Source organism: Bos grunniens, chromosome 2 (genome assembly GCF_055505025.1).
Source record: "Bos grunniens cultivar Pamir isolate PY7600 chromosome 2, Bosgru_T2T1.0, whole genome shotgun sequence".
In the NCBI taxonomy this organism is placed as follows: domain Eukaryota; kingdom Metazoa; phylum Chordata; class Mammalia; order Artiodactyla; family Bovidae; genus Bos; species Bos grunniens.
Genome location: NC_141166.1, coordinates 43001078 through 43028587, shown reverse-complemented (window position 1 = coordinate 43028587; position 27510 = coordinate 43001078). Strand labels below are relative to the sequence as shown.

The 27510-nt window shown below is 38.9% G+C and overlaps 1 protein-coding gene across 12 annotated transcripts in view; it reads left to right on the top strand.

The window, feature by feature from the left end:
- Nucleotides 1–27510, top strand: part of PARD3B (par-3 family cell polarity regulator beta) — a 1159019-nt gene that overhangs the window by 1002631 nt on the left and 128878 nt on the right. For all 12 annotated transcript variants that reach the window (XM_086344421.1, XM_086344496.1, XM_086344507.1 and 9 more), the window contains one exon: nucleotides 23531–23663. In XM_086344421.1, the coding sequence (XP_086200547.1) occupies nucleotides 23531–23663 (133 nt within the window). The remainder of the gene's footprint in view (nucleotides 1–23530; nucleotides 23664–27510) is intronic.

Genomic DNA, 27510 nt, shown 5'->3' with positions numbered 1-27510 from the left:
GCTTGGTATTCTGCATTTGCCAGCAGCTCTTCCAAGAATCTCATAAAAGAAAGCTCTGGATGAGGAAGTTTCAATACCTTCCCTACTATATGGTCCCCAGATAGTCCCCCTCTATCACCATCTCCCATGATCACTTTCAACTACCAGACCTCTCAAAACTCTCCTTTTTCCATTAATAAAAGGAGGCTTGCTTTTATGAATTTAAGATATTACCCATTGCATATTAATCACAGGTTTAATTCTTCATGGATCAGTTATGAAAAATACAAGCAAACTTAAAATTCTATTTATGATTCAGATGACCAACATAGTAATGAGATTCTGTGTTGTGGGGACTGTCACATCTTGTGTCAGCCCTGTTGTATCTAAATGTTAGCTCTCTCATTAAGCTCCATTAGAGGGTTTTACAATTCCAAATTGTTTATACACTACTGGTTTTCTGCTGCCTGACAGTGGGGCATGTTTCACTCATTAATGTTGGTGATACGTTACATTGTTAGTGAAAGCTGAAATACAATTCAGCAGGAAGGAGGCATGCGCCAACTGAAAGGCTTCTTTCCTATATGTTTCCCAATATAATATCCTGTGGATATATTTTTAAATTTGCAATTCAGCCTACCGTCTTCTGAGTAGGGAAATACCCTTTTCTTTGTTAAATTTAAATGACCCCTCCACTAACCAAATTATATTTTTGTAAACTTAATCTTCAACCTCTTATATCCCCTGTGAAATGCTTTCTTGCTCTTTTTCACCGTGTTCGATTTAAAGTAACTCATACTTGTAGCTTTCCTCTGGGTTACAAAGCACTTTCACACACACATTCCCGTTTTCCTCTTCACTATAACCATTCTTTCTAGTAAGGAAGAACAGGAAGCTAAAGCTGATAGAAGAGAAACTCTTCCCTGACTACCCAGTGAATAAATACTCAATTTCTACTCCATTCTAGTTAGTTCTGACTCTACTACTATATGCCTTCTCTTTATATGTTTGTTATTTAAAGATAGACTGTTACTTTCTAATTTTTCTATAATAAGTATTTTATATTAAACTTAGTTACCAGACTAGAAAATAAAAATCAAAACACCAGTTATCCTGCAATCCAGAGTTAACCGTCCTTCACATTTTAGTGTTTCTTACCGTGTTTTTTTCTGTGTATATCACTCTATATAAAATACATAATTTGTGTGTATGGTGCTCATACATTTATATACACATATAGTAATTATATGAACATATAAATTTTTATATATGGCCTTCCTACCATTATATGGTGATCTCTTCCTGTGCCAATTAATCTTTTCAAAATTATTACATTCCACGGTTACCATTATGTAACTGTACCTGAATTTATGTAACCTTTTTCTTAGTGCTAGACATTTAGGGTGTTTCAGAGTTTACAATATTATAAATTATACCAGATAAGCACCTCGGTATACACATCTTGCTGCACAGCTTGGATTATTTCCTTAAGATTCCTAGAAGGAAAAAAGTTTGAAATATGTTGCCAACAATTATCTAGAAAAATTGAAGCAAATAATGCTCCCACCAAGCAATGTAGGAGAGAGTTCATTTCACTCCCACCTAACAACCCTGAATATTATCTCTTTTTCCCCCTAAATCTTTGCTAATTTGGTTGGTGAAAAATAGTACCTTATCATTTTACTTTGAACTTCATAGCTTCTTAGTAAAGTTAAGCATTTTTATGGAAGTTGATGCCTGTTCCAAATTACCATTAGAAGTTTTCATTCTCTCTCAGCTCTGTTCCATTACCAGGAGGAATAGTTATTGGAATCAACCTCTGCTTCCTCCCTTAGAAAATCTATTTGGATTTATCAAGACATATTTGGATGTAGGTTTTTATACCCCTCTTCACAAAAATGAATGATTACACACCTGGGTCTATTCAGGGAACTAAGCCACATCTGTTTGGATCTTGTTTTGATCGACTCAGCCTTACCCCTAATAGAATAGCATCCCTTTGAATGGGCGATATTAGAAAAATAAGACCCTCCCAGTAGATAGTGAAAGAAATGTCACATCAGGGTCTGGGCATTGCTATGACAACCCAGGCTCCATCAATCACCACTCCCATCAGCATGTGTTGCAAAGGAAACCCCTTTGCAATGTTTAATCTGAGAATTTTAATATTAAATATATATTTGACATTGAACGCTCACACCTTATTTGCTATTGTCAGGCTCACTTGATAGACAGCTAAGTTAGTCTCCTTTTATAATCCATTTCTGAGATGAACTATAAATTTTGAAGCTGGGCTTCATCATTGCAGAGAGAAAAGCTTTTCCAGCCTATTGTTGAAATATAACATTTTATACGATTTATGAGGTCCAGATTCAGGAAGACCATTTGCCAAGCACTTAAGGCTGGTTTTGCTGCCCTTTGCTTTTCTTCCCCCTCGCAAACATATATAGGGGGAAATCCATTAGGAAAGAAAAATTATGAAGAACTTACTTGATTCAATACAAACTCCAGCCTAAGAAAGAAAAAGTCTCGAGCGTTTCCATGAGGAACCTTGACCACATGAAGCTGTTCCTTGGGCTTAGGTATCCTGTTTGCTTCAACAAATGAAGTGACATCATATTTGTCTTGATATTAAATGAATGCCTCTGACTCAGGGAAACAGTTTGAATTTATACATTGTATAGTACAAATCCTCTCCAATACATTTCCCAGGTTCTTTTTGAAATTCCATATGATGAGTGCTGTGATTTGGTCATATTCCACTGAGCTTGTTTTATTGCTATTAATTTTACCCAGGAAAATAGATTCTCTGAAACTTGTGATCCCAGTAGCTGTCAAGTGGTAGAAAATGAAGAAAACCACCAGACAGTGTCAGATTTATTAAGCGCTCTAGAAGTACAAAATTAATGCAGTTCTTTGTCTTTGGAAGGTTCAGTGTCTGCAAGCTGGATTTATCCTAATGGACAAGCAATGGAAGGAACAATCGTCAATTAGCTATCTCTTTAGCCAGACTACACGTGGTTGGAAGGCATGTAGGTCTGCACCTAGGCAGACCTCCAATTTGTTCATTTTGACTGCAAATGACTTAATTTAACATTTTTCTAACAAATGCATTAGGTAGAATGCTGCAGTTTCCTTTAAGCATTTTTTTTTTCTTAAAAAGAATCATCAGTGAAAAACCATGTTAAGTAGGCTTCTCACTCCATTTGTTTTCCATCATTATCCTTAACACATGAATTTCTGAGGCGCCTGTGACTCTTCCAAGCACTGAACTATATAACAGTGAAGGTGGAATGGAAAGTTCTGATGCTCCATCTGTTGGACCTCCACTTGGTTTGAGAATGTTTTATACTCCTGTACTAGATCATCTGCCTGTAGTCCTTTTTTTTTTTTAACAGCATGAGTGAATTTTGCATTATCCTCTTATTAGAGTTACAGTGTGCAAGACTTTGAAAGTAAAGTCTTGATTTGGGGGTCCCTCATGAGTCATTTGTGTCTCCCTATAAGACTTAGGAGTCATTTCTCAAACTTACTAGCTGAACAATTCATCTCCTAATCATGCCATTTGTTTCATGTTATTTACAGCATTAACATTTTTCCCCTCAAAAATATTAACCTTTTGCCTTGCGTATTCTGGTGGTGTAATGAAAACAGCTGTTACTTGTCGTGGCACTGGTATCTTCACATTTCTTTTTATTTGTGTGCGGATTCCAAGCCAGTTGTATGTGAAGATGAACTTCAAACAAAATTCAGTAACTGTGTATCTGGCCTTTTGTTTGTCAATTGTAGGGTTTCAAGCCTTAAATGTGAAGCTCTGATGTACAACTTAGTCCTGAACTGTGCAAACATTTGTCTTTACTCTTTTACTGCATTTTCCCCTTTATGTACAAGCAATATGCTTCAGGTTATTATATAATTAGCTATACAAAATATTTTATGAGCAGATAAGCACACTGACGCTCCGTCTGGCTTGTATAGTTTTATATCAACTCTGTGAATATTCTCTTTGGTACAGAGTAGAGGATGTGTATAGAAACATTACTCCTGAATTTTTTATAGGTTCGCTCTCTTTGCCATTCTATCTGCTGTCTCCCACAAAATTTGAGTCATACCTCAACTGTATGAATCCTCTTTTAATGCTCAGTTGCCCTGAAGTGTGCCATTGTGGAATATGTTTCAATGTCTCGAGTGAAGAAATTGGAGGCATTGGTTTTAACAAAAGCAATAAAATGGCAACAGCTGAAAAGATTTCTAGAGGTAAACAGACATCCTCCCTTGTTGTTGGACTCTTGCTCAGCACAAACATTTTTAAAAGCACGTGATTTTAGCCTATCATTCTTGCTTTTGTGTCTAGGGAGGGCAGAAGGAAGGACTCCAATTTTTATGGTCCCTAAGATTTCAGAATAGAGCACTACAGTATGGGAAACAATATCCACATTATCACCCTAAATTATCATTGTTGAACTGTGAATGTGTTTGCAAGGGGGTGGGTGTTCATGAAACAGATGGAAAGGAAAATCATAAGCATGAGAAAGGCTTTTTGTTTTTTCTAAAATAAGTATCATAATTTTCTTCCTGAATCTTCTCACCGAAGCAGGCTGTGTGAAGTACTTTTTTTTATTTTTTGGCCATCAATGACTGGTCTTCAGTACCACCATTAGTTCAGTGCACAGCTAGACGTGGAGAAGAATGTGGAGCATGGAGAGGTTTTAGATGGGGAAGCCCCACTTCAGCACAACCAACCCCACCCCAAGTCTTCCAGGCCCTCAGGTTCACCAACTTTGCCTTCTGGTATCAAAGTCTTCCATCTAGTCAAAGCTATGGTTTTTCCAGTAGTCATATATGGATGTGAGAGTTGAACTATAAAGAAAGCTGAGCACCAAAGAATTCATGCTTTTGAACTGTGGTGTTGGAGAAGACTCTTGAGAGTCTCTTGGACTGCAAGGAGATCCAACCAGTCCATCCTAAAGGAGATCAGTCCTGAATATTCACTGGAAGGACTAATGCTGAAGTTAAAACTCCAATACTTTGGCCGCCTGATGCGAAGAAAAGACTCATTTGAAAAGACCCTGATGCTGGGAAAGATTGAAGGCAGAAGAAGAAGGGGATGACAGAGGATGAGATGGTTGGATGGCATCACTGATTTGATGGACATGAGTTTGAGTACACTCCGGGAGTTGGTGATGGACAGGGAGGCCTGGTGTGCTACAGTCCATGGGGTTGCAAAGAGTCAGACATGACTGTGCGACTGAACTGAACCAAAGCCTTCACTCATATACAGATGAATGGTGTCTTATAGAGACAGACATCCAGCACCATCTGTATTTTAATGGAGATCAAAGCCTTGGACTAAATTAAGATTGAATTTCTGTCATCAGCCTGGGGGCAATGAGTGGTGCTTAAAAGCTTCCCAATTACCCTGCAGTAGCTTACCTACTCGTCCCTCTACTCCAGTCATAAGCCCTAGTTTCTCCTGAAAATGTTAATTGCAAGCACTTTAAATTCTAAATTAATCTGGAGCATTAGCTTGAGTGGGTTTTCATGGTTTTCTAAGTCTTCTGCTGGACTGGCTTCATAAATAGTGACCATATCCCATTTCTAACATAGTCCGTTCTCTTTTACCCAGAGCTGGGCTTGACAATAAAAAGAATGATTGTACTGGACAGAGAATGTATCAATACTGTTTCCATTTGGCAGTTCTCCCTTTAGCCGTACTCAAGATTTCAGCTGCCTCGGCAGAGTACTAGAAAGTGATATGCTTATTAGAAAACTTTATTAATCCAAGTAGAGTGCTATTTGGCAGTTAGATTCTAATAAGGATGAGAAGCTAAATTTAATTCAAAGCTAAAACGTCAGCAAATTATACTGGCCTACCTTCTCTAAAGTGTGCTAGCTTGGACATTCCTGATTTCCAGATAGTTTCACCTGGAAGCATGCATGCTATATTTAGCATGAAATAGCACAGAAAAGGTTTCCAATAACATCATTTCAGCACACATAAATTCCACTTGCAGTAGCAAGCCATGTGCATCACCATTGGCTAGTGTGTCACCATCACCCATTCCTTATGGGAATGGATGGCGCTGAGACATTATAGCGATACCTGGCTGCAAATAGGAGGCCATGAAAACATGATGCAGCGAAGAAAACTTCAAAACCTGTAGAAATTTCTTTAAACGGTGAGCTGTCTGCGCCATACCTAGAAATGGCAAAAAAAAAAAAAAGCTTGCCCCAAACCACTTGGGATGTACTCACAGTATTTCACTTATGAACCTGGGAAGGAAAAAGACAAAAAGGAAATCATTTTCAAGGCAGCAGTTAACAGGGTCACTGAGTCATTGTGGCCCTCCCTCTGCCTCCATACACCCCGACCCCCAGGAACAGACCCTTACTCACCCTTATATAGCACCAATGCTTCCTCCCTTTTTCTTCCCACTTGTCATTGTACATTTTCTTAAATCACTTTCTTGTTTTCAATTCCCGTAAAAATGTTTTTTAACATATCGTAGATGAGGACAATGTAACAGGTTCTGCAGAATACCTAGAATGATTAAACTCCACACATTGCTTAGCTGCTCATGGTTGGGGATTAAATAAAGATTTAAGCTCTATAAAACATGAATAATCATAATGCCCCAAAGACTTCCACCTTTCCTTACTTGGACTTCTGCAACAATTTCTATTCTGTCCTCTACCAAAAGCTGGAATTGTCTTCTAAATATTTAAATTAGATCATGTTTCTTCCTGCTTTAACATCTTCTAACATGGTCTCAGGGTAAAAGCCGTTTCACTCACGGTAAAATCCAAAGATCTTAACAGGCCCTGCAAAGCATCTGTGGTCTGCCTTTCCTGCCTATATGACCTTATTACTCACCTCTATTGCTTGGACATTAAGCTCAAACCACACTTTCTTTAACTCATCACTTTAACTTCCTTTAAATCATCACATTCATTCCCTCCTTTGAGCTGGTTTCTCTTTCTAGAATGTTCTTCATAGAGCTGCCTCTGGATAGTTCCTTCTTATAATGCAGACTTGAGCTTAAAAGACAAAGGTCTTCCTTGACTACTCTGTCTTAGGTAGCTGCCCAGTCACTCTCTTATCACCACACTGTATTTTAAGGGTCTGAATGGCACTTAGCATTGCTTGATATCCTTTTCCACTGATCTGTGTATTGTCTCACCCACCTACTAGAACATAAGGTCACACAATCGTGTGTCTTGTACTCCCCCCTGTATTCCCAAGGCCTAGAATCATTGCAGTGAATAGTAGGTGCTCAGTAAGTATCTGCTGACTAAATATAAGAACCTTAAAGAATTTCACACAAGTGGAGAATCATTCCTTTAGCTAGAGTCCCAGACTGGAAAGACAGCTGCAGACAGGCCATGGAAGGTCTCTGCTCTCACACATCCGGTATTCTTGTAGGGGTCAGCAGAAGAGAAAAGTGAACAAGTACATAGTGAAGATGTGTTCACAGAATGATCAGTGCACAGAGGAAACAAGCAGGAAGACCGGAAGGGAGGGACTGAAAGGGAGGGACTGGAAGGGAGGGACTTGAAGGGTCTAAAGATGAGGTGGCAAGAGAAGTCCCCCTGAGAAGGGAGAACATGCCTGGAAACACTCGAGGCGGACAGTTTCAGGCAGGAAGAACAGCAGGTACAGATTCCCGGGGCTGTGACAAGCTTAGGTTGTGCGAGGAACAGGGGAGAGTAAGAAAGAAGCTTCCAGGCACAATAGAGAATGGTCAGGAAGAGGTGCAGAGGGAGACGGGGCCAATTGGGGGAATTGAGACCCCATGAGAATTAGTCTGCCCATAATTACAAGGCAATGGGTATTTTAAAAGTAAAGATGGATATCATCTTAATTATATTGTTTAGATATAAGGGGAAAGAATTACAGGTAAAGAGGTGGTGTGGACAGAGGCATGGAGGAGGGGTGTGGGTGAGAACTGAGGATAGGCTTAGGGAACAGTTAAAGTTTCACAGGAGACTAGACTGCAGGTGAGGCTGGAGACAGAAGCATAGCAAAGGGAAGAGAGCCAGAGGCTTTTAGAGCAGGAGAGTTACGTGAGCCAAACCGTACTTTAGGAAGGCCCATCTGGCAGCACGTTAAAGTGGGGTTAGGGTGGAGAGACAAGTCACCTAGCTGCTATCATGGTCTGAGCAGTGGGTGTGTGAACTAGGCTTGTGAAAGAAAAAAAAATATATGAAGGAATAGTGCTAGAGGCAATTGGTTAGGACTCAATAGATGTAGAATATGTGGGAGAAAAGATATCAACAATAATATAAAATATGATTGACAACAGCAGTAGCAGCTTTTTAAATTGAATTCTTATTATGTGCCAGGCACTATTCTAACTGCTTTAATGTGGGTTTTTGGTTTTTTTTTTTTTCCTTTCCTTTTTGGCCACACTGCATGGCGTGTCGGATCTTAGTTCCATGACCAGGGGTGGAACTCACATCACCTGCCTTGGAAGTGTAGAGTCTTAACCACTGGACTGCCAGGGAAGTCCCTATTCTAACTGCTTTAAATACAGTAGCTCATTTAATCCTCAAAGCAATCCTCTGAAGTCTAATTATCATCATCCATATTTCACAGATAGGTACTTCCCCCAAGTAGGCGGGAGGGCAGTGGCAGAACCAGGGTCTGAACTCAAGCAGTCTGGCTCCAGAGCCTATACTCTGAATGCTGGTCATTATGTTAAGTCTTGATGAACATGGAAAAGCAGTGAAAAAGCCAGGAAGATAGGAGAGAAAGTAGATTTCAGGAAAGAGATGAGGAAATTGTTTTTGAACAAGTGGAGTAATAAGGCATTGGTACATTTTAGGTGCAGATGAAGAGCAAGGGATGAGCATGGTCCTTGGAGCTCTTGTGAGCTGTCCCAGGCAGAGATGGGTGTCTTCATGGGTGTTGAAAACTTGCCCCATCTGCTCATTCTGGTACTTTTTGAATGGATGGATGAATAAATGGATGACCACGAAAAGGAATGTGTTAGAGTCCTGGGAGTGAACAGTATCCCCAGGAGTGAAAAGTATGGACAAGAAACAGAGAACCTTAAAGGAAGCTCATGTTTAGAGAACAAGGGGAGGGGCAGTAAAGGAAACCAACTCTGAGACTGAGGAAGTAGGAAGAAGCAAGGAGGAGAGATTCACAAGGAAATTGCTGCCCAGTGTCTAACCCTGTAGAGGCCAGGGTTTGCTCAGCCTCCAGAGGACAGTTTTAAGAGCAATGAGGGTGCAAGCCAGATTGTCATCTGGCCAAAAGAGAGGACAGCAGATGAAGAAATGAGACAACAGGTGATTCCTTTTTAGAGTTTTATGAAAGGGGGGCAAGAGAGTCAGGAGGCAACAGCTTGAGGGCAGAGGAAGGGCCCGTGGATGGTAATGATTCACAAAGGTCCTAAAATTGCTCCCAAGAGAAGAGAATGAGGAGCAGGGTCTCCTGGGCCTCGGCAAGGGTGTGTATGTCTGTCGCTGTAGGCGAGCAGCAGAAGCCCAGTCTGCACAACAGCAGGGTTACCTCAAGCCTTAGACACCACCTGATTTGAGGCCATGCCCTGGCAGAAACGCTCCCTGGATGGGTACGTGGGAGAATAGTTAGTTGGACTCATTTGGTGACACCCTCATTTAGAGGTGGGTAGAAAGTATTGACGTCATCATGCTGCTGATTTTATAGAGAAGCAAGAGTTATTTCCCACTGACAGGAATTTGTGGCACTCAGCATCTGTTTAAAAAAAAGGAAAAGATTCCCCCACCCCCTTCTTCAGACTTCTCTGGACTTGCATCTGTCTTGCCAGCTGTGAGCTGCTGAATTCCAGGGTGCAAAACCAAGGGAGACAAGTGGGAGGGGCATAAAATAATGATTACATGCTACTTCAGTATAAATCTGGGTTTATTGTGTATTCCTGGGCACATGCCGTCAAATTCAAGTGTGTGCCTCTCTCTTTCAATATCTGTCTGTAAACCTTGATGGTATTAAGCATATGTTTTAATAAATATTTTGTTTGCTGTATTTTCATTAATATTCATAGGGAGTGGAGCACTTTGGGTTTTGTGATTTCTAATAAACATTGATGGTGTTACTATTTGTACTGAGCATTCAGTATGCTCCATCAAAATGGCAGCTCTAATTAGGTTCCTTGAATTAGCTAATGGATTTTGAGAAAGATAGCTTAGAAAGCTCTTACAGCTGTCCAAGATACTCCTGCCATGGCAGAAAGACAAAAGGCCCCTGGAAGCTACAGACTTCAGAGCTTTAGAAATGCAGCTGACAGTTAAAAAGATAAATTACATTCATATTTTTCCACTGAACGTCCTAATACTGAATTAATGTTATTCCTGTAGTGAGCATCCATTAAGAAGCTCATTTTATTATAAGGATGCATTTTGACCATTAGCTCTTTTTCTTTGGCTCCTCCTCTCTCCCCACTCGCCTTTTTCTCCCTCCAATTCCCCAGATAGATTGGACACAGTATGAAAAAGCTTCTTTGAAGAAGAGGAACTAATTTCCCTCTTTTTGTAGGTTATAAATTTAGAAACTCTCTTAGCTATATAGTAAACATTCAGTTTAAGGAATGTCAAAGTAAGTAGTACATAGAGAACTAATATATTGATTCAATTCGAGCCTTGTGGGTTATATTTTATGTAGAACTTGGGGTGGGGGATGAGCTTCTAGCTAGTGGACTTGCTTACACTTGGGTAAAACATGATTTTTGTTGTAGAATAGGAATATCTCAAAAACAATGTGATGCTTTCTTTTTTCATCTTGATGTGGGATCACAAAATAATGCAATGCCACTCAACGTGTTCTTCACTTTTCCTTCCTAAGAACGAGTTTCTTTAGCAAATGATGAACTGATAATATCTGAATGACTGTACCTAATATGTCTGCAAATAGGGAGGGAAAAAAATAGTTCTTAGTGGAATGGAGAGTAATAAAGTTCATGACAAATAGCCGAATGCAGGAAACACAGTCACCCACAGGCTTCTTTGAGCTAGATATGTGAGTACTCATTAACTCTATAACTGTGTTCACATAATGTTTGGCTCTTATTTGTCCACTTCGAAAACTAATACCTGTTACTTTTTAATCTGAAAGGTTACAACTCTCTAGATACCTGGTAAATCCTTTAGGGGAATGTTTCCTGGGTCGTTAACTCTCGGCCATCCAATTTCTGTTTTCCCCATTTCAGTCTTTGCAGTGCCTCTGTTTTTCTAAGTCCTGCCTGACTTTGGCCTTTTTTCTGCTCATTAGTACCTTGACCAAACAAGGGGCTGGGCAAAGAAAAGAATCAAGTCAATTAATTGGAGGATTGTTTACAGCTCTGGGAAAATACTTTTGGGAAGGAAACTTAAGTTGTTGGTTTAAATAAGAGTTTTCAAAATCATCCCCAGTGTCTTATTTTCCATGCCCTTCGAAACCTATTTCTATGCATAACTGAGAACCAATTTAAATGCTGTTGCTAATAAAGCTGTTGGAAATAGGGAAGAAATGAAAGTGTTTATGTAATGTATAGATTACAGATCAGACAGCTTGTTTTGCCTTGGTATGATAAAAATAAAAAGGAAAAGCCTTTTTATATGAAGTGCCAAAAAAAAGAAATACTCACTTCTTCCCACACATGACTTCACCATGATGAATAAAAGGCATAACTGACATCATGTTTATTGAAAAAAACAGCAACTGTCATACTGTCGAGAGGCTACTGAAAGCTGGAAGAAGGCATGTTGTTTATTCATTTTCACTGTGGATTATTTATAGAGTTCAATTGTCAGCATCAACCTCATGCCTAATTTTCCCTCTTCTTGGATAGCCCGTAATTCATTCACTTTTCAGATCAAGAAGACAGCTACAAATTGCTCCAGGGCAGGTATTCGGGCACCACTGTTACCTGGCCTGAATGGAGCAATGGCTGTTTATTCACTGAGCTTCTGTGACTACTTTCCGTAAAGTGCCAGTGAAAATAAAAGTCATTGTCAGCCCATAATGGGTTGGTTTCATTTGTTTTATTTTTTTCACTTTTTGCCCTCTGATTTGGCAGCCAGTGCTCTCTTCCTAAAGGGAAGTTTATCACTCTGTTAAAATGCATCATGCTTCAGCACCAGTTAATGTTACTGGTTAACCAAGAGCTCTAGTTATAGAAAACATTCAGTTTTCAAACTGAAGTTCTCACTGTCCCATTGCCTCCAACTAAAGTGCAGGTACAGTATTCAACAAGCGGGGAAACAGAGATAGAAGGTGACTTTTGCCAATGGTTGGGTCACCCATTTAGCTTGAACTGTACACGTATCCAAGAAATCATTGAATATGGTGCAAGAACGTCCCATAGAGGTCAACTGGTTCATTTCATTGCTTATGATATGTGGAAAGAGAAGGGTCTTTTTATAAAAGATAGTTATTCATTGACTTCTATATTGGCTGCATTGAGTCTTAGTTACTGCACACAGGCTTCCCTGTGATGCATGGGCCTCTCTCCAGTTGTGGCTCATAGGCTCTGGAACACATGGGCTCTGTAGTTTGTGGCACACAGCCTCTCCAGTTGAGGCACACAGGCTCAGGATTTGCAGGACACAGGCTCAATTGCTCTGCCACATGTGAGATCCTAGTTTCCCGACCAGGGATCGAACCTGCATCCCCTGCATTGGAAGGCAGATTCTTAACCACTGGACCACCAAGGAAGTCACATGGGTCTTATAGAGTTATCGTGATATAAAGAATAACCCTGGAGCTGCTCTACCCAATGTGAAATCGATCCAGGATTCCACATCATCTTCCCTTTTTGCAAGATTGGCACATGGAGCTATTCAAGTCCTACCAGCTTTACTTCCCAGAATTCTTCATCCACTCCCACACTTCTGCCATGCCTAACCAGCTGCCCTTTTATGTTGCCACCACTTAGCATCTGATGCTCCTTCCACTGGCATGCCCAGTACCCTCTCCTTGCTCTCCCTTTCTCCTTGAGGCCTTTCCTAGCCTCCCCAAGCATAGTTAATCACCCTCTCCTCTGAGCTACTGCAGGACTTCATTATGCTTCATGATACTTCTTCATAATAATTGCTACATTGCCCAACAATTATTTATTTATATTTCCACCTCCCTCCATAAGACTGAAATCTCTGAGGGTTAGTTCTGGGTCTTAATCACCTTTACATTACCAGGGCCTGGGACATGGCAATATTTAAAAATAAATAAAAGCATAAATAAATGTACACAGCTGAAAACATTCAGAAGGTTATTGTAAAACTTTTATAAAAGCAATTGATGGTCCAAGTTTGATGCCAGCTTATTACTATCCAGTCTGTTCTACAGAGAAAGTCACCATTCTCCTAGAAAAGATGTAGAAGTCTGAACATCTTTTAAAAACAACTGAAACAATCGCTAGGAGATGATACTATAAACTGTCTCTATCCTGTAAATCCCCGAAGGTCAGAAGGTCAGCATGAGGTTACAGGGTCACCAGTGCTCACTTTACACCCAGGGAAATGAAGGCTGTGGGGTAGTCTTAGATTTGACACGCGTTGGGACCTAGTCAATGTTAACTTTTTATGTGGCTCTTTGGAGTTGAGAACCTGTTTGGATTGGATCATTATTATAACCCTATTTAAAATTGCAAGAGCATTTGTGCATATATGTGTAGAAGAAACAAAAGGAATCAAAGCATGTTCTTAATAAATTCTTAGGCTGAATTATGCTAATCACATCAGAACACTGCATATAGAATTCTATGTTTATGAGATAATTTGATTTAACATCATATGTGTGATAATTAAAGTCTGGCCCATGCATCGCTTCTGGGTGTCTGGACAGTTTATTGTATATTTCTTCCCGTCAATGGGTATGGAGGTAACAACTAGTTTACATAGCCTATGTATTTAGAACACTTTGACTCCACAAACATTTAGTATTGAGTTCCTAATCAAAATCTTTAGCTTCTTCCAACTGAAAAACATGTCCTTTTTTCTTTGAATATTTTTTCTCTTTCTCATGTTATTTTCCCAACCTCATCCCCTTCCATTGGAAGGCAAAAAAAAGTGTTATGGGAGGAAAAGTTGACTTACTTTAATCTACTGACCTTTTTTTTTTTTTTTTTTTTGCTAATCTACTGATATTTGATTAGCACAGGCTACCATAGTCTATCTTGACAGATATAATCCTTTAAATTAAAAATATAAATAAAAAACCCGCCATCCATGCACTAACTCATTTAGAGTCTCCTTTTTTCCTTTACATTGTGTAGTCAATTTGACCTTATTTCCTCATTGTGTAAAATAAAGACCTAGGTGTCCAGCTGTTGGGAATCAGTGGTCTTTGATGGCCTTCCCTGGTCCCTTGGGAGAAGACAGAGGTTCTATGTTTCCTCTGAGGAAGAGGGAATTTCACGGAGGCCTAGGAAATTCCCAAGGTTTTATGGCCTGCAGCCCACACAGGCTTATTTTTCCCAGAATTGACCCTGAAAGTTTAATCCACATCTAAATGTCAGATATGTATTTCTGAAATTCAAGCTGTGTTTGATTTAAGCCTAGAGGATAATAATTTTATCTCACAAGTCCTGCAGTTGTTGGTGAGAACTTCTTTGAGAAGGTGTGTGTGTATGTCTGTGTGTGTAAGATATTAATGTGTGCGTGATATCATCAAAATAATACATATTTTTAAGGTTTCTTCCATTTATCTTTTTGTCCCTATTTTGCTCATTTTATTTTGAGCCGTAAAAGTCTTTGAGAAAACTTATAAAGTTCCAAGTGGAATCATGTCTTAAGGTTAAGTTTCTGAAGCATCATGTGAGGCAAAAGTTGTGTACAGTCAGAATTTACCTTGAAAAACAGTTTAGGGGGATGCTATAACCCAGGTGGCTCAGTGGTAAAGAATCCTCCCAATGCAGGAGATGCAGGAAATGTGGATTCGACCCCTGGGTTGGGAAAATCCCTTAGAGGAGGAAATGGCAACCCACTCCAGTATTTTTGCTTGAAAAATGCCATGGACAGAGGAGCCTGGTGGGCTGCAGTCCATGGGGTCGCAAAGAGTTGAACACAGTTGATTGGCTGGATGCGTGTGCATGCAGGACCTACCTATGATCTCTCACTAAACCCACACAACACTCATTCTTTTCATTCTTTTAGTGCAGCATCAACTTGTTATTCCCTTGTTTGAGCACCAGCTGAAGTAGCTGGTTTGCATTTGGTGGCCATGTTGTACAAGTACTCATAGCTTGAAACACTGGGATCATGTTCAGTACAGTGTAAAGCCTATATTATGAGAGGCACTTAGGAACTGCCCCAACCAAGGGAAAATGACTCAGCTTGTGTCCAGGGCCCTACATTCATTACATGGAATGGCCAATGGGAATATTGTCACTACTTAAATTGCTGTTTTCCCCCAAGCCCCCATTTTTGTCTAAGCTCAAATATTGAAGCATCACTTAAAGATGGTTGTGATGCAGTGTTGCTATACTTCAGCCATGTAAGAACAGCTGTAACATGAATTACAGGATTTGTTTATCATCTTTAACAGAAGACACAGTGAATGCACAGTTTCAAATTGGTCTAAATCTATTTTTCTTTGCATCTTCATATGCTCGGTTAGCAAAGATGTAGAATAGAAATGAAGGGCTAATTTTGCCGCCAGCCAGTGTGAACTTTTCAACTATATTTTAAAATCCTCCTTTAAGAAACAAAAATTACCATGTGAAATACTTGATAAATTCTTTTGGTGACTCCCACCTACTTTGCGTTGTTAATAAAATTGGGACAATGTCTCGAGACAGTATGTATCATATGTTTATATGAAACTTTGAATGTGCCCAATATTTGTGTAAATTACTTAAGGCTCAAAAATACTGTACTGCATTGGAGGAAAGATATTAGAATACTATTCAAAATATGAATAACTCAAATGGATATTTTATGACTAATGGCAAAACTAGCTTCTGAAATTTGAACACAGCCAGGAGGTCAGTGCACAGTATCAGAATAATGCAATTATGTGTTACAGGCTTATAATGGTGAGTTGAAGCCGTGAATAATAACCCGTGTGTTGTTGACTTGTGAACAACACTGTCAGTGTCACTCCTAAGAAATTTCTACCTTCTCTGGAAATGGAGACAGAGAAGCAGAATGTTCTGATTAGGGAATGGCCTCACATTGTCTCAAGTGATAAAGCGCAAAGGTAGAGCAAAACCTTTTTATCAGAAGAGGAGATGACATTGATCTGGTGAGAATCTCCATCACAGCAATTAATCACGTAGGAGAAAGTTGCCCTTCATGCATCAATGAGATTACTTTTCAGGGGTAAATGGCGGCCATGGTATGAGTGGAAATGCTTGCCGTTATGCGATCAAAAGTGTCAGGGGAAGGGGGACCATCTTTTTCCCTCTAAGACGTGATTCATTGGGTTCAAAGTCCATTCAAGGGTTAAGATTTCCAGGACAAATCTTCCAGCTATAAGAGTCAGAGGGTCAGTTGACTGAGCTACGGCTGGAAATACCAAGATAAGGATCTCAAAGGGAGCAGATGCTTAAAGCAGGAAACATGTGAAGAAAAGCAAAAGGTCAGACTCAGGTTGCCATGGCAAAGTCAGGAGCCCAGGTAAGCCAAGTCACATTGTCAGATTATCGTGTCTGGGTCAAAATGCCACTGGCAGCTCAGGATGGCTCGGGGAAGAACCACATTCAGAATTGCAGGCTGCACTAATACATAGCTATGCTTTGTGGGGTCCGTCCTTCCTTATGACCCTAACTTACACATTGACCTCTCTGGACCAGTTTTTTAGCTTCCTCATAGTAGCCTGCTGTAACGAGTAATTTTGTTGAATGCTTAGAAATTTATACAAATACATGCTTTTCAAAATAATGTATTAGCATAGAATATAGCTTTTTTCCCCTCAGTTTCTGCCACCAATTTTTCATGCAACATTATATCATCTCTTAAGATATATAATAAGCATTGTTTCTTTGCCTACTAGTAAGAAGTATAATGTCAGAGATAATTGACAAAAGTAGTTCTAGAAATAAAGAGAGATTCAAATGTGAAAAATTTGTTTCATCTGTTACTGTATTCACTCTTTCTATAAACTCATAGTCTTAATATAGGAAGTCATAGGGAGTCATTGTAAGCAAACTAATTGTTTTAATTAACAAAATAACTGAAATATATAGATATTAAATGCCCATATGAAGAAAGTCATAGTCTTATTTTGGGGGGAAATTATTTTAATCAAAAATAATTGGCAAGGGGGGTCACCATCATAGTGGTGATGCATTGGGAAAGAAATTAGAAAACTTCCCAAGTGTTGTTCATGGCTAGTCAGTTATATATTCCAAAATTTCACTGGACTAAACCACAAAAAATCTTATTTGTCAATATACCTTTGGAAAAAATAGATACTTTGTACAAAATTAGGAACAAGGAGAAGATAATTTATATAATTATAATTTTCACTGAATAGTAACACGATAATTTTCAGAGCTGTCCAGTATGAAAATGCCATTTAAAGAATTTTATAGAATTTAGCCCCATTAAAAGCCATTATTTATTATTAAATCTCATTTATCACATATGGACACACTATATAAATGTATTTGCATTATGGAATGTTAAATCTGTAGAGTGTTAGTGCTATTGGGCTATGGTTTCTATAAATCTTCAAAATGCTTTTGAATTAATGATCCTGAGTACATTTATAAGAATGTCTCAAATTTTTTATTTGACAGAAATCTTTATCACCAACAGAAAATCAGTTACAGTTGTGTCTATGACTGCCTTCAGCTGAATATTCTTTTACAGAACCTAGTCTGGGATTTGAAGTATAATTAGTAAGGGAAGAGTGCATATAGATAGTTAGATTTCTTTATATTCATGTTATCAAGAGTGTGAATATCACAGAATCTCAGGTATTTTGAGAGCTCTGTTCCCACTTTGGAAAAAAGTATGCCCTGTTTTCGCAGAACTGTGGTACTGCTATATTTGAAGTTTTAGACTATATTGATTCTTTAGGTCCTTAAATGCAAAAAGATAAAACAATCCTTCCCTTTAGGGGAAAAAAAAAAAAGGAAATAGCATATTGTCATCACTCCATATCTTTCAAAAGGAGAAAATCTTTTTGATAAAACCTTTAAAACTTCACACTTTTGTGAATATAGAAAGATGAATACCATGTTTACTTAATTTAAATATTTTATTGTTGTTCAGTTACTCAGACATGTCGTACTCTCTGCAGCCCCGTGGACAGCAGCATACCAGGCTTCCCTGTCCTTCACTATCTCCTGAAGTTCGCTCAGACTCATGTCCATTGAGTCGATGATCCATCCAACCATCTCATCCTCTGTTGCCTGTCTTCTCATCCTACCTTCAGTCTTTCCCAGAATCAGAGTCTTTTCCAATCACAATAACGTTTTTACAGTAACATCATAAAAAAAGTGAATAATCAAATCCCAAACTTAAAAACAACCCCTATTCTACTGATTACTGTTGACATACATACATCTAATGCCAACAGTTTTATTCAGTGAATTTGTAAGGGTTAGCTCATCCAGGTAGAAATATTCCTGTTAAGGTTCCATTATATAGAGACTGTTCTTAACTGCATCACTGAATCTGGACCCCAGGCTGGTACCTACTGATCAAAGGCAGACACCTCTCCTTAGCAGTGAAGAGCTACATGACTTGAGGCTACCTGAAAATGACACAGCTCTTTGGAATTAACTGTGTATATTTTAATCATAGTTAGGGTGCTGTATTTACTTGTATGCCTGCTTAGACATACACACAAAGTCTCAACAGATGAATTCACAAGTCAGACAATGGTTCGCTGGCAGTGACCAGCTCCCTCTCATTCGGCCCCCTCAGCCAGTGATGAACGTTACAAGCAGCAGCCCTGGCTGTTTGTCAGCCCTGGTCCTGATCCAGAGTTTCTTTCTCTTTCATGTGGACCTTTGTCATATGTTGAGTCTCTTTTGCACCCCATTCAGTTTTATACCAGTTTCCCACATAAGCCTGTTAGAGATGTAATGTTAATTACCCAGAAATCTCCGTCTGCAGTTGCTCCAGCATCATTCTTTAATGAATACAGACTTCATTGCATGTATTCTATTACTTTAGCTGCTTCAATTTCTATTTTTATTGCAAAGATCTGTGCAAATAAAAGAATATCAAAAGGTATGGCTATAAATGTGCTCTGCGAACTTCCCTCTGCCTTGAAATGCAACGGCTGCTACCATATGCCTGCTGCATTTTAATGCCTTTCTCATGAGGCAACAAGGTAACACTGGCTTTGGAGTCACACACTCCCTGGTCCACCATTCACCAACTGTGCTACTTATTTGAGCCTCAGTGTACTCATCTGTGAAATGTCAATGTCATCCTCACAAATTTGATTGGGGATGAAATGAGATGAAGTGTGTAAAGCATAAATATTATGTTTAAGGAGCTTAATAAATGTTACTTTTCTCCAGCCTGTTGTAGTAACGGGAGGGGACTATGGCATGCACAAATGAACACTCATTTTAAAATGTTTTTCAATTGAGGTAATTATGAACTAGGAAGAATAAGGTTAGATTCCAGTGGAGCAGATAATGCCTTACTGTGATGTGTATTGCATTTGGGAATATATTACTATAGGTGACGATGAAGAAAATGACATGGTTTCTGAATTTCATTACAACTTTAAAACTCTGTCCAGCTTTAAAGTGTTATAAGAAAAGCCTGTTTTACTATACATCTGCTTTTAAAGGCGAAGGCAGCATAATTTACAAGAAATCACTACAATATAAATCTGTTTTGTTATACTGCTTGAGTTAATTTAAAATAAAATTTCAGCACATTGAAAGTGCAGGAGTGGCAGTGATCACCTACATATGTATATAGCTACAATAGGAACTTTTTTGGTAAGAATGACTGACTAACCTCTACCTTATCCAGTGAACAAATAATACAGCAAGCCTAAATTTTCTAACTCGCAACCTGGAGATGGGATTACTGATACTTTACCAGATTTTATATGGTTGCAAGAGTAGGTGAGTTACATCATAAGCTGATATAACTTCTGAAGCTATCAGACAAAATTCTTAGAATCTCTACTACTGAGTTCCATAAAGCCAGGAAAATAGAAGTTAACATGTAAATAGAGGAAGGAAAAACAGAAGTCCTCAGAAAGTAAGTCCTCAAAGCTAGGCTTAGCTTTCATTCTGGTCCAGTATATTGTTAGAGGACCCAATCTTTAAGATACTAATTAGATGAAGGAGGAGACACAGGTTGAAAGGTATTAAACAATGATAGAATGAGCCTTCTTTAAAGTCAGACCTTGTATATCTAGTAGTCATGAGCCTCAGATTTCTCATGTCTATGGAGCAGAACCATAAAAGTTATCTTTATTCTTCTGTGATTTTGAAATATTTATAGCACCTGTTAACACAACTATATAACTCAACTCAAGTGCCAGCTCCTATAGATGGTAATAGCTTTCTAAAGTTTTGGGTTAAGAAAGATTCTAAGACCATGTCTAGGATTATGGGGAAGGAATGCTATAATTGATTAATGATATCTGTTCTGAGCAGAACTGATAGTAAGTGAAAGTCTGTATCAATATATTTTCTATACAATGTCCCATAAATTATAATTATTATGATTACTGCTTCTCTTATGACAAAGGCATTTTTATGTTCCTCAGATTTCTACCTCTTCAACACAAAACGGAATCAATTAACTGCTTTGGGTACAATAGCTGTGTATATCATTTTTATTGATTTGATGGTAAACTTGTGTGTGTTATCTGCAGAGAAGAGCTGAAAGATAAAACCAGAATTTACTATTCCTCATTTTATTATATAAACCAACTACCTGGGAAAAAGTCTGGTATAGTTACTCAAAGTAGAGTGAAGGTTAGACAGAGAAAGAAAATGAATGTTGCAATGTAATCCCTGCTTATCATGAAAGGTTTGCATGGTGTCCTGTAACTTCTCTAAAATATTCACACAAGGGAGAATGTTTTGCACTTAGATGGTCACTGAATTTCTAGACTTTTTCCTGTTTTTCTCTGTGGCCAGATTTCTTCTCTGGGTAAATAGTCATGTTCCTGTCAGCCATAGGGGATTTTCTGAATCATAAACAGCTGATTTTGTATTCTTGCCCCATTCCTTCTATTTGAGAACTGAAATCTGATCAAACCCATATTTTTAAATTTATTTATTTATAGGCATATGGAAGAATAGTTTACGGTCTGAGTGTGATTATTTTTTCCCACAAATGCAGGAAAATTATGGGGATTTTTAAAACAGTCCCTTATCAGTTTCTTTTTTTTTTTTTTTATTACTGATGATTTCATTCTGCTTGAATTCAATGCTTCGGTTTCTTTGGGTAAACTAATAGATTATGTATGCTGTGTTTGCACCACATTGATTGAACTCATCTGGTGAGTTTGAGCGTGGCTCATGCATGCACGAAATGGGCAGAAGCCTGCACAGTGGATGCAGGCCCGTAGGCAACTCAGAGTACTTAAGACCAAGGAGTGCTCTTCAGAATTAAGCTCAGCTGTCTTTCCCGCCTTCTGTTGTTCAGAAAAGTATCAGACCTTCCACTTTTTTTGTTTTTGTTGTTATCTTTATCAAGTTCTCAAGAAATACTTTTGTTCAAGAAAAGTATAGTAAGGGAACAAAGTCAGAACTATTTAAAGAGAGTTTTAAAATACATATTGAAGAAAAATTAAGGTAAATGATCTGTAAGAAATTGTTTTTTCTCGATCAAAGGCATCAATTACTTAGTGTCCATAGAGCAGGTAGGAAGCCAAGAACCCCGTGCTGATTTTGTACAGAGGATGCTGAAACACGTGGGCCCACTTTCAGTTAGTTTACGATCTAGCGGTAGTTTGGGAAGAATGTTTTCCTTCCAAAAAATGTTTACTCACCATTTTCTTTTTATAGTTCAAGTGTAATTTTTAAATGTTTTAACAAAATAATAGATGACTTTTTTCTACTGCTTTTAGATGTCTCATTTAAACTTAAAACTCAGTGTAGTACTTGAGGATCATTCTGGCATGTAGAGGTCTTGTCCGTGGGCCTCCTCCCTACTTCCCTCGGTCTCACTAGTCGCTCTTCCCAGCTCCCTCCCCTACACCTTGTATACTAGAGCCGTGTTTCTCACATACACATGAAATATGAGTATCATTATGGTTAATTGTTACAAATTGAGTTAAAGTACGAACATTTGCAAATCATCTATTTTGTCATTCATTAGAGTAAATTCAAAATATCCCTAAAGGACCAAACTCTTTTATTATAATCTGCTTCCCAAATGAGAGGGGGAAGGAAGCGAATGTCAGCTACTATGTCTATGAGGCAGGACAAAAGAAGTTGAGGACCACTGCTTGCCAAACTGACTTCCTTGCATTCCCCCAAAGCAACATGCTTTCTCATTTCTGTTCTTTGCATTGTCCTTCCTTCTGCCTTGAATTTTCTCATCTCACTTGTTCAGTTGTTGAGCACCTATGAATCTTTCAAGATTCAGCTATGATGTCACCTCCTCTTTGGGGTCTTCTGTGATCTCCTTCCATGGCTCTGTTCTCCCCTGTTAAAGTTTAAGCAATCCATGTTCCCTCAACCCCTGTGCAGACCTGGAGCATCAGTCACAGTGGATTGTAGTCTTCCATATCCCTTTCAGTTCCCTAACTCCCAGACTGTGTGTTTTTTGTGAATAAGTTCTGTGAAAGTGTTTAAGATCTCTGTGTCTTAACATAAGGTCTGGCACAATAGAGCACTCAGTTATGCCTCAGATCAATCAGAGAAGTTGATCAGCTGTAGAGATCTGGCTAGCATCTTCCTCTTGCTTCCTAGCCCTGATTGTATCACATAATGTTGATTCTGTTGAAAAGGTGGTGACAAATCTAAGCTAAAAGGGAGCCACCGGCTGACCAGTGTGGGGCTGAATGGATAAGTTACTGGAGAAGCTGTAATTCCTGAGAGGAAGAAGTAGCTAAGAAGAGAAGAAAACCTTGGACATGTAGCCAAGATGGCATGTTCTACTATGACCAGCTTTCTATTTTTCTTTTTACTTCTTGGCAAGACTTCTATTTTCTTTTCTTTCTCTATATCCTGCCTGTACCCATATAATGACGTGTACCCCAGCCCCACTCCAAAAATTCACAAATGTCATTGAACTGAACATGCCATGCTACTCTGCATCACATTCAAGCTTCAGGTCAAACAACTGGTCTCAAATAGGCAACATTTATGTAATAAAATGAGATAGCACATAAAAAACTAACCAAACTCTGTTCATACAATTTTAAGAAAAAGGTGATGGCTCTTTTAATTGCTCTAGGTCAGGACCTTAAGTTCTCACTCAAAACACACTTATTAATCCCAAGTTAGAGCTAAACATATGCACATAAAGAGTAGTTTTGATTTATTTTTGTTACCAGGATTTTCACAGTTTTCCTAGCATGTTTGTACAATATTACTGAATCTTCCAAATTTGAATGTCAGATGTTTTAACAAAATAAAAAATATCAAGAAGCAAGTTTCTAGAATGTTGTTCACCATGTGACTACTTGTCTGATTATGTCCTGCAGTGGCCGGTCCATGAGTGGAAGTGCTGACCGCATCCAAAAGCTGCGGAAAGAGTATTATCAGGCTCGGAGAGAAGGTTTCGCTTTATATGAGGATGACGAAGGAAGAGCAAGACCTGAGTATGATCTTCACTGGGTAAGTCCATGCCTGAATTCATTGCACTCATCTTTACTGATGTAGTTAAGAGCAGAAGAACATGGCTAGGAATGTCCTATACATATCAATGTATATTTAGGTTACTTGGGTTTCATGGATATGAACATTACCTAAACCACAGCCCATTTTCTCCTACAGAAGTTGTTTCTATAAATCAAACCACACTAATGCACAGTAGTTCATTTTAATTGCTTTCATATTTACTCCCTCTTGGACTTGTATGCCTGCTTGTTTGGATGGAGCAGATGTTAGTTATTTTAAAAAGGGCAAGGAATGTTGGTCATTATCTACTGAGCCTTAATCCTTACCCTCCATCTCTTGAGTCCCAGACATCTGGTCAAGCATTGACAGACCATGCAATAGAAGTCATCTCTCCTTTGGAAAACAGTTACTAGAAATAAATTTCAGAAAGGTCTGAAAGATATCCATTCAAAGATATCAAGTGTTAGTATATTGTATCTGAACACTTTACATTTTGCTAATCTTACCAGTACACTAAGATCATTTTATTCTGAGACAAGGGCAGTTTCTTATTAGAGGGTTCTTTATCAAATCATTCCACATTCATGAAGACAAAAGAATATTGTGACCTCTAAAGAAACATTTTTCTGGGTTTTTTCAAAATAGCCTAATTCATCCTGTTGTCTTTTTCAAGAAGGCAAGCTCTCTCTCATCCTCTTTGATGATTACTGCCTTTTTCTACAGTTTTTAGTGCTGTCTTGAAAACCAGGTAAGGAACCATCTTATCCATGGTGACCACACCATCTCTTTTGAAGGACTGATCTTTTAAAGGAAAGTTTCCTTTCTTGATTTCCACACCCACACATGTGTTCCTGAGGTCAGGGTTGGGAGAGTAGATTCTGATCTACCACTGAGCTGATTCTCTCTAGTTTTTACTTGGATAGTCTGGTTTCTCATGCGTGAAACCTAGTGCTTTTACACAGGGGTCCAAAAGTCAGTTTCAGCATCTATCACTGTTGTGCACAGCAACTGATATTTCGTAGCCCAGTAGATTCTACCTTGTATGGCAGAGTTTAAAAACACTTATCAGAAGTACACGGTATGGACTAGCGATCGCCAAGCAAATGGCTTCAGTCTTTTCCAGAGATAAGCATCCTGTGACTACAGATCAGAAGAAATAACTATTTATTGGTTTTATTACCAATATTAGGATTAAGCAGAATAGCATTGACAGTGATGGAGCAACTAGTTCTTTAGACTCTCAGTAACAGAAGCAAGATTGCCGAGAGAAATATCAATAACCTCGGATATGCAGATGACACCACCCTTATGGCAGAAAGTGAAGAGGAACTCAAAAGCCTCTTGATGAAAGTGAAAGAGGAGAGTGAAAAAGTTGGCTTAAAGCTCAACATTCAGAAAACGAAGATCATGGCATCTGGTTCCATCACTTCATGGGAAATAGATGGGGAAACAGTGGAAACAGTGTCAGACTTTATTTTTTGGGGGCTCCAAAATCACTGCAGATGGTGACTGCAGCCATGAAATTAAAAGACACTTATTCCTTGGAAGGAAATTTATGACCAATCTAGATAGCATATTGAAAGGCAGAGACATTACTTTGCCAACAAAGGTCCATCTAGTCGAGGCTATGGTTTTTCCAGTAGTCATGTATGGATGTGAGAGTTGGACTGTGAAGAAAGCTGAGCGCCGAAGAATTGATGCTTTTGAACTGTGGTGTTGGAGAAGACTCTTGAGAGTCCCTTGGACTGCATGGAGATCCAACCAGTCCATTCTAAAGGAGATCAGTCCTGGGTGATCATTGGAAGGACTGACGCTAAAGCTGAAACTCCAATACTTTGGCCACCTCATGTGAAGAGTTGACTCATTGGAAAAGACTCTGATGCTGGGAGGGATTGGGGGCAGGAGGAGAAGGGGACAACAGAGGATGAGATGGCTGGATGGCATCACCAACTCTATGGACGTGAGTTTGAGTGAACTCCAGGAGTTGGTGAAGGACAAGAAGCCTGGCATGCTGCAATTCATGGGATCGCAAAGAGTCGGACACGACTGAGTGACTAAACTGAACTGAACAGAAGCAAAAGATTTTCATAGAATAACAATCTATAACAATTCACTTCATTTCAGCCTTAATCAAGACTGACTTATTGACTTTGATGGAAGACTCTATACATAAGACTGTCCTCTCTCAATCAATCAGATGATAAAGGGAAGTTGTTTCCACCAGAACCAAAGCAGAACTCCATGTCCAATGCATTGAAAAGTCTTTCTTCTCAAAACCAATATGAATTCCTATGAGCAAAATAAGATAAATAATTTCGCAATAGATAAAGTAGTCCTGGTTGTTTGAACCTTATTTTATATGATCTCCTTACATCAAGTTGAAAGGATGAAAATATTAACAGTCATGAGACTTAAAGTTTCCTCTGGTTTACCAAGCCTGAGCTGGATGACTACGCACTCAGGTCCTCCCTATTTGATTCTGTTTCTGTGCCAGGCAAATGTGTAACCAGATGAACAATCTAGTGAGTGAAAGAGTATCTCTCTAATTTGTGTTTCCCATGCTCAGGTGTGTTGAGCTTTGCCAGAAGTGACTGATTTTACATTTCCCAAACAGTTGGGGACTACAGCTTCCCAAAAGGATTCTTGGGAAATGCACTGTCATAAAAGCTGAGTGGCGGCCCTTTGTGAGATTGGCTGTGATATTCCAAACCAGGGATGAGAATATCAGCATCATTTCCTGTCCTTTCCACAAGCCATGGAAAAACACTATTACCTACTGTCCAACATGGACCGGAGAATCACACCATTGTCTTGCTACTTTTTGAGAGATCCAGGAAAGCATGTTTAGAAATTTAGTCTTTCATTTCTGCCGGTCAGCCAGACCCAACAAGACAGCTTTTATGAGACTGTGGTTCCTAGATTGGCTAGTCTTCAGCATCACCAAGGGTGCCTGTTAAAAACTGAAAAACAGTCTATGAAGAGGAGGGATGGAGCCCCAAAGAGGGCTCCTAGATGCTTCTCCATCAGGCTTTCTGACCCACAAGTTTTTAAAAATAGGACTTTGATTCCAGTTTCTTCAGTAAATACTGAAGTAGTTCAACTTCTCTAACAAAATCATTACATGGACCAGCATCATCAAAAAATACTTTCATGGACTCAGAATTCCTCTAGCTCCCAATACCTCAGATTGAGACGTCTGAGAGAAACTCCCAAGAGTCACACTATACTGGAGAACTTTGGATCGATTGAGAAAAAAATTAGAAGAATAAGTTACCTAATAACTACTTTTAAGATAGGCCAGAAAGAATGAAAGAATGCTCACAAAAGTTTTCAAAGCCAAAATGATTAAAACAATCATGGAAAGAGTATTAGGATCTATGAATCACTGAAAGAGATGATTAGTTTCTATTCATATTTTTGGTGGTTTTATTTTTTTTTTCACATCTCTGAAATTAGGATGCAGTTTGCAATGACTTTTCACCAGGTGTCATGATATAACTGTCCATTTCTGAACAAGAAATGTTCAGAATTGGGCAGGTTGTTTTTTAGAAACTTGAGAGAAAATCCTTGAGAAATTTTGGAGCATGCTTTTAAGAAAGGCTGCTCCTTGATATTTTTTTAATGTATTTGTATCAGGGGGACTACACCCCTTGCTTTGGTCCCCCCTCTGACTTTCTGAATCTTCCCAGCCATCTTGTGGGTAGTTCTCTACCGATGTTACACCTGCTCAGTGGCCCAGAGCCAAGGATTTCTCTTAGTGCTCTCTTGGGTTCTCCCTTGCTCTTACATCTCTCTTTTCCTTTTCCTTTTTCTGTGTCTCCTATTCAATTTTAACCAACATTTT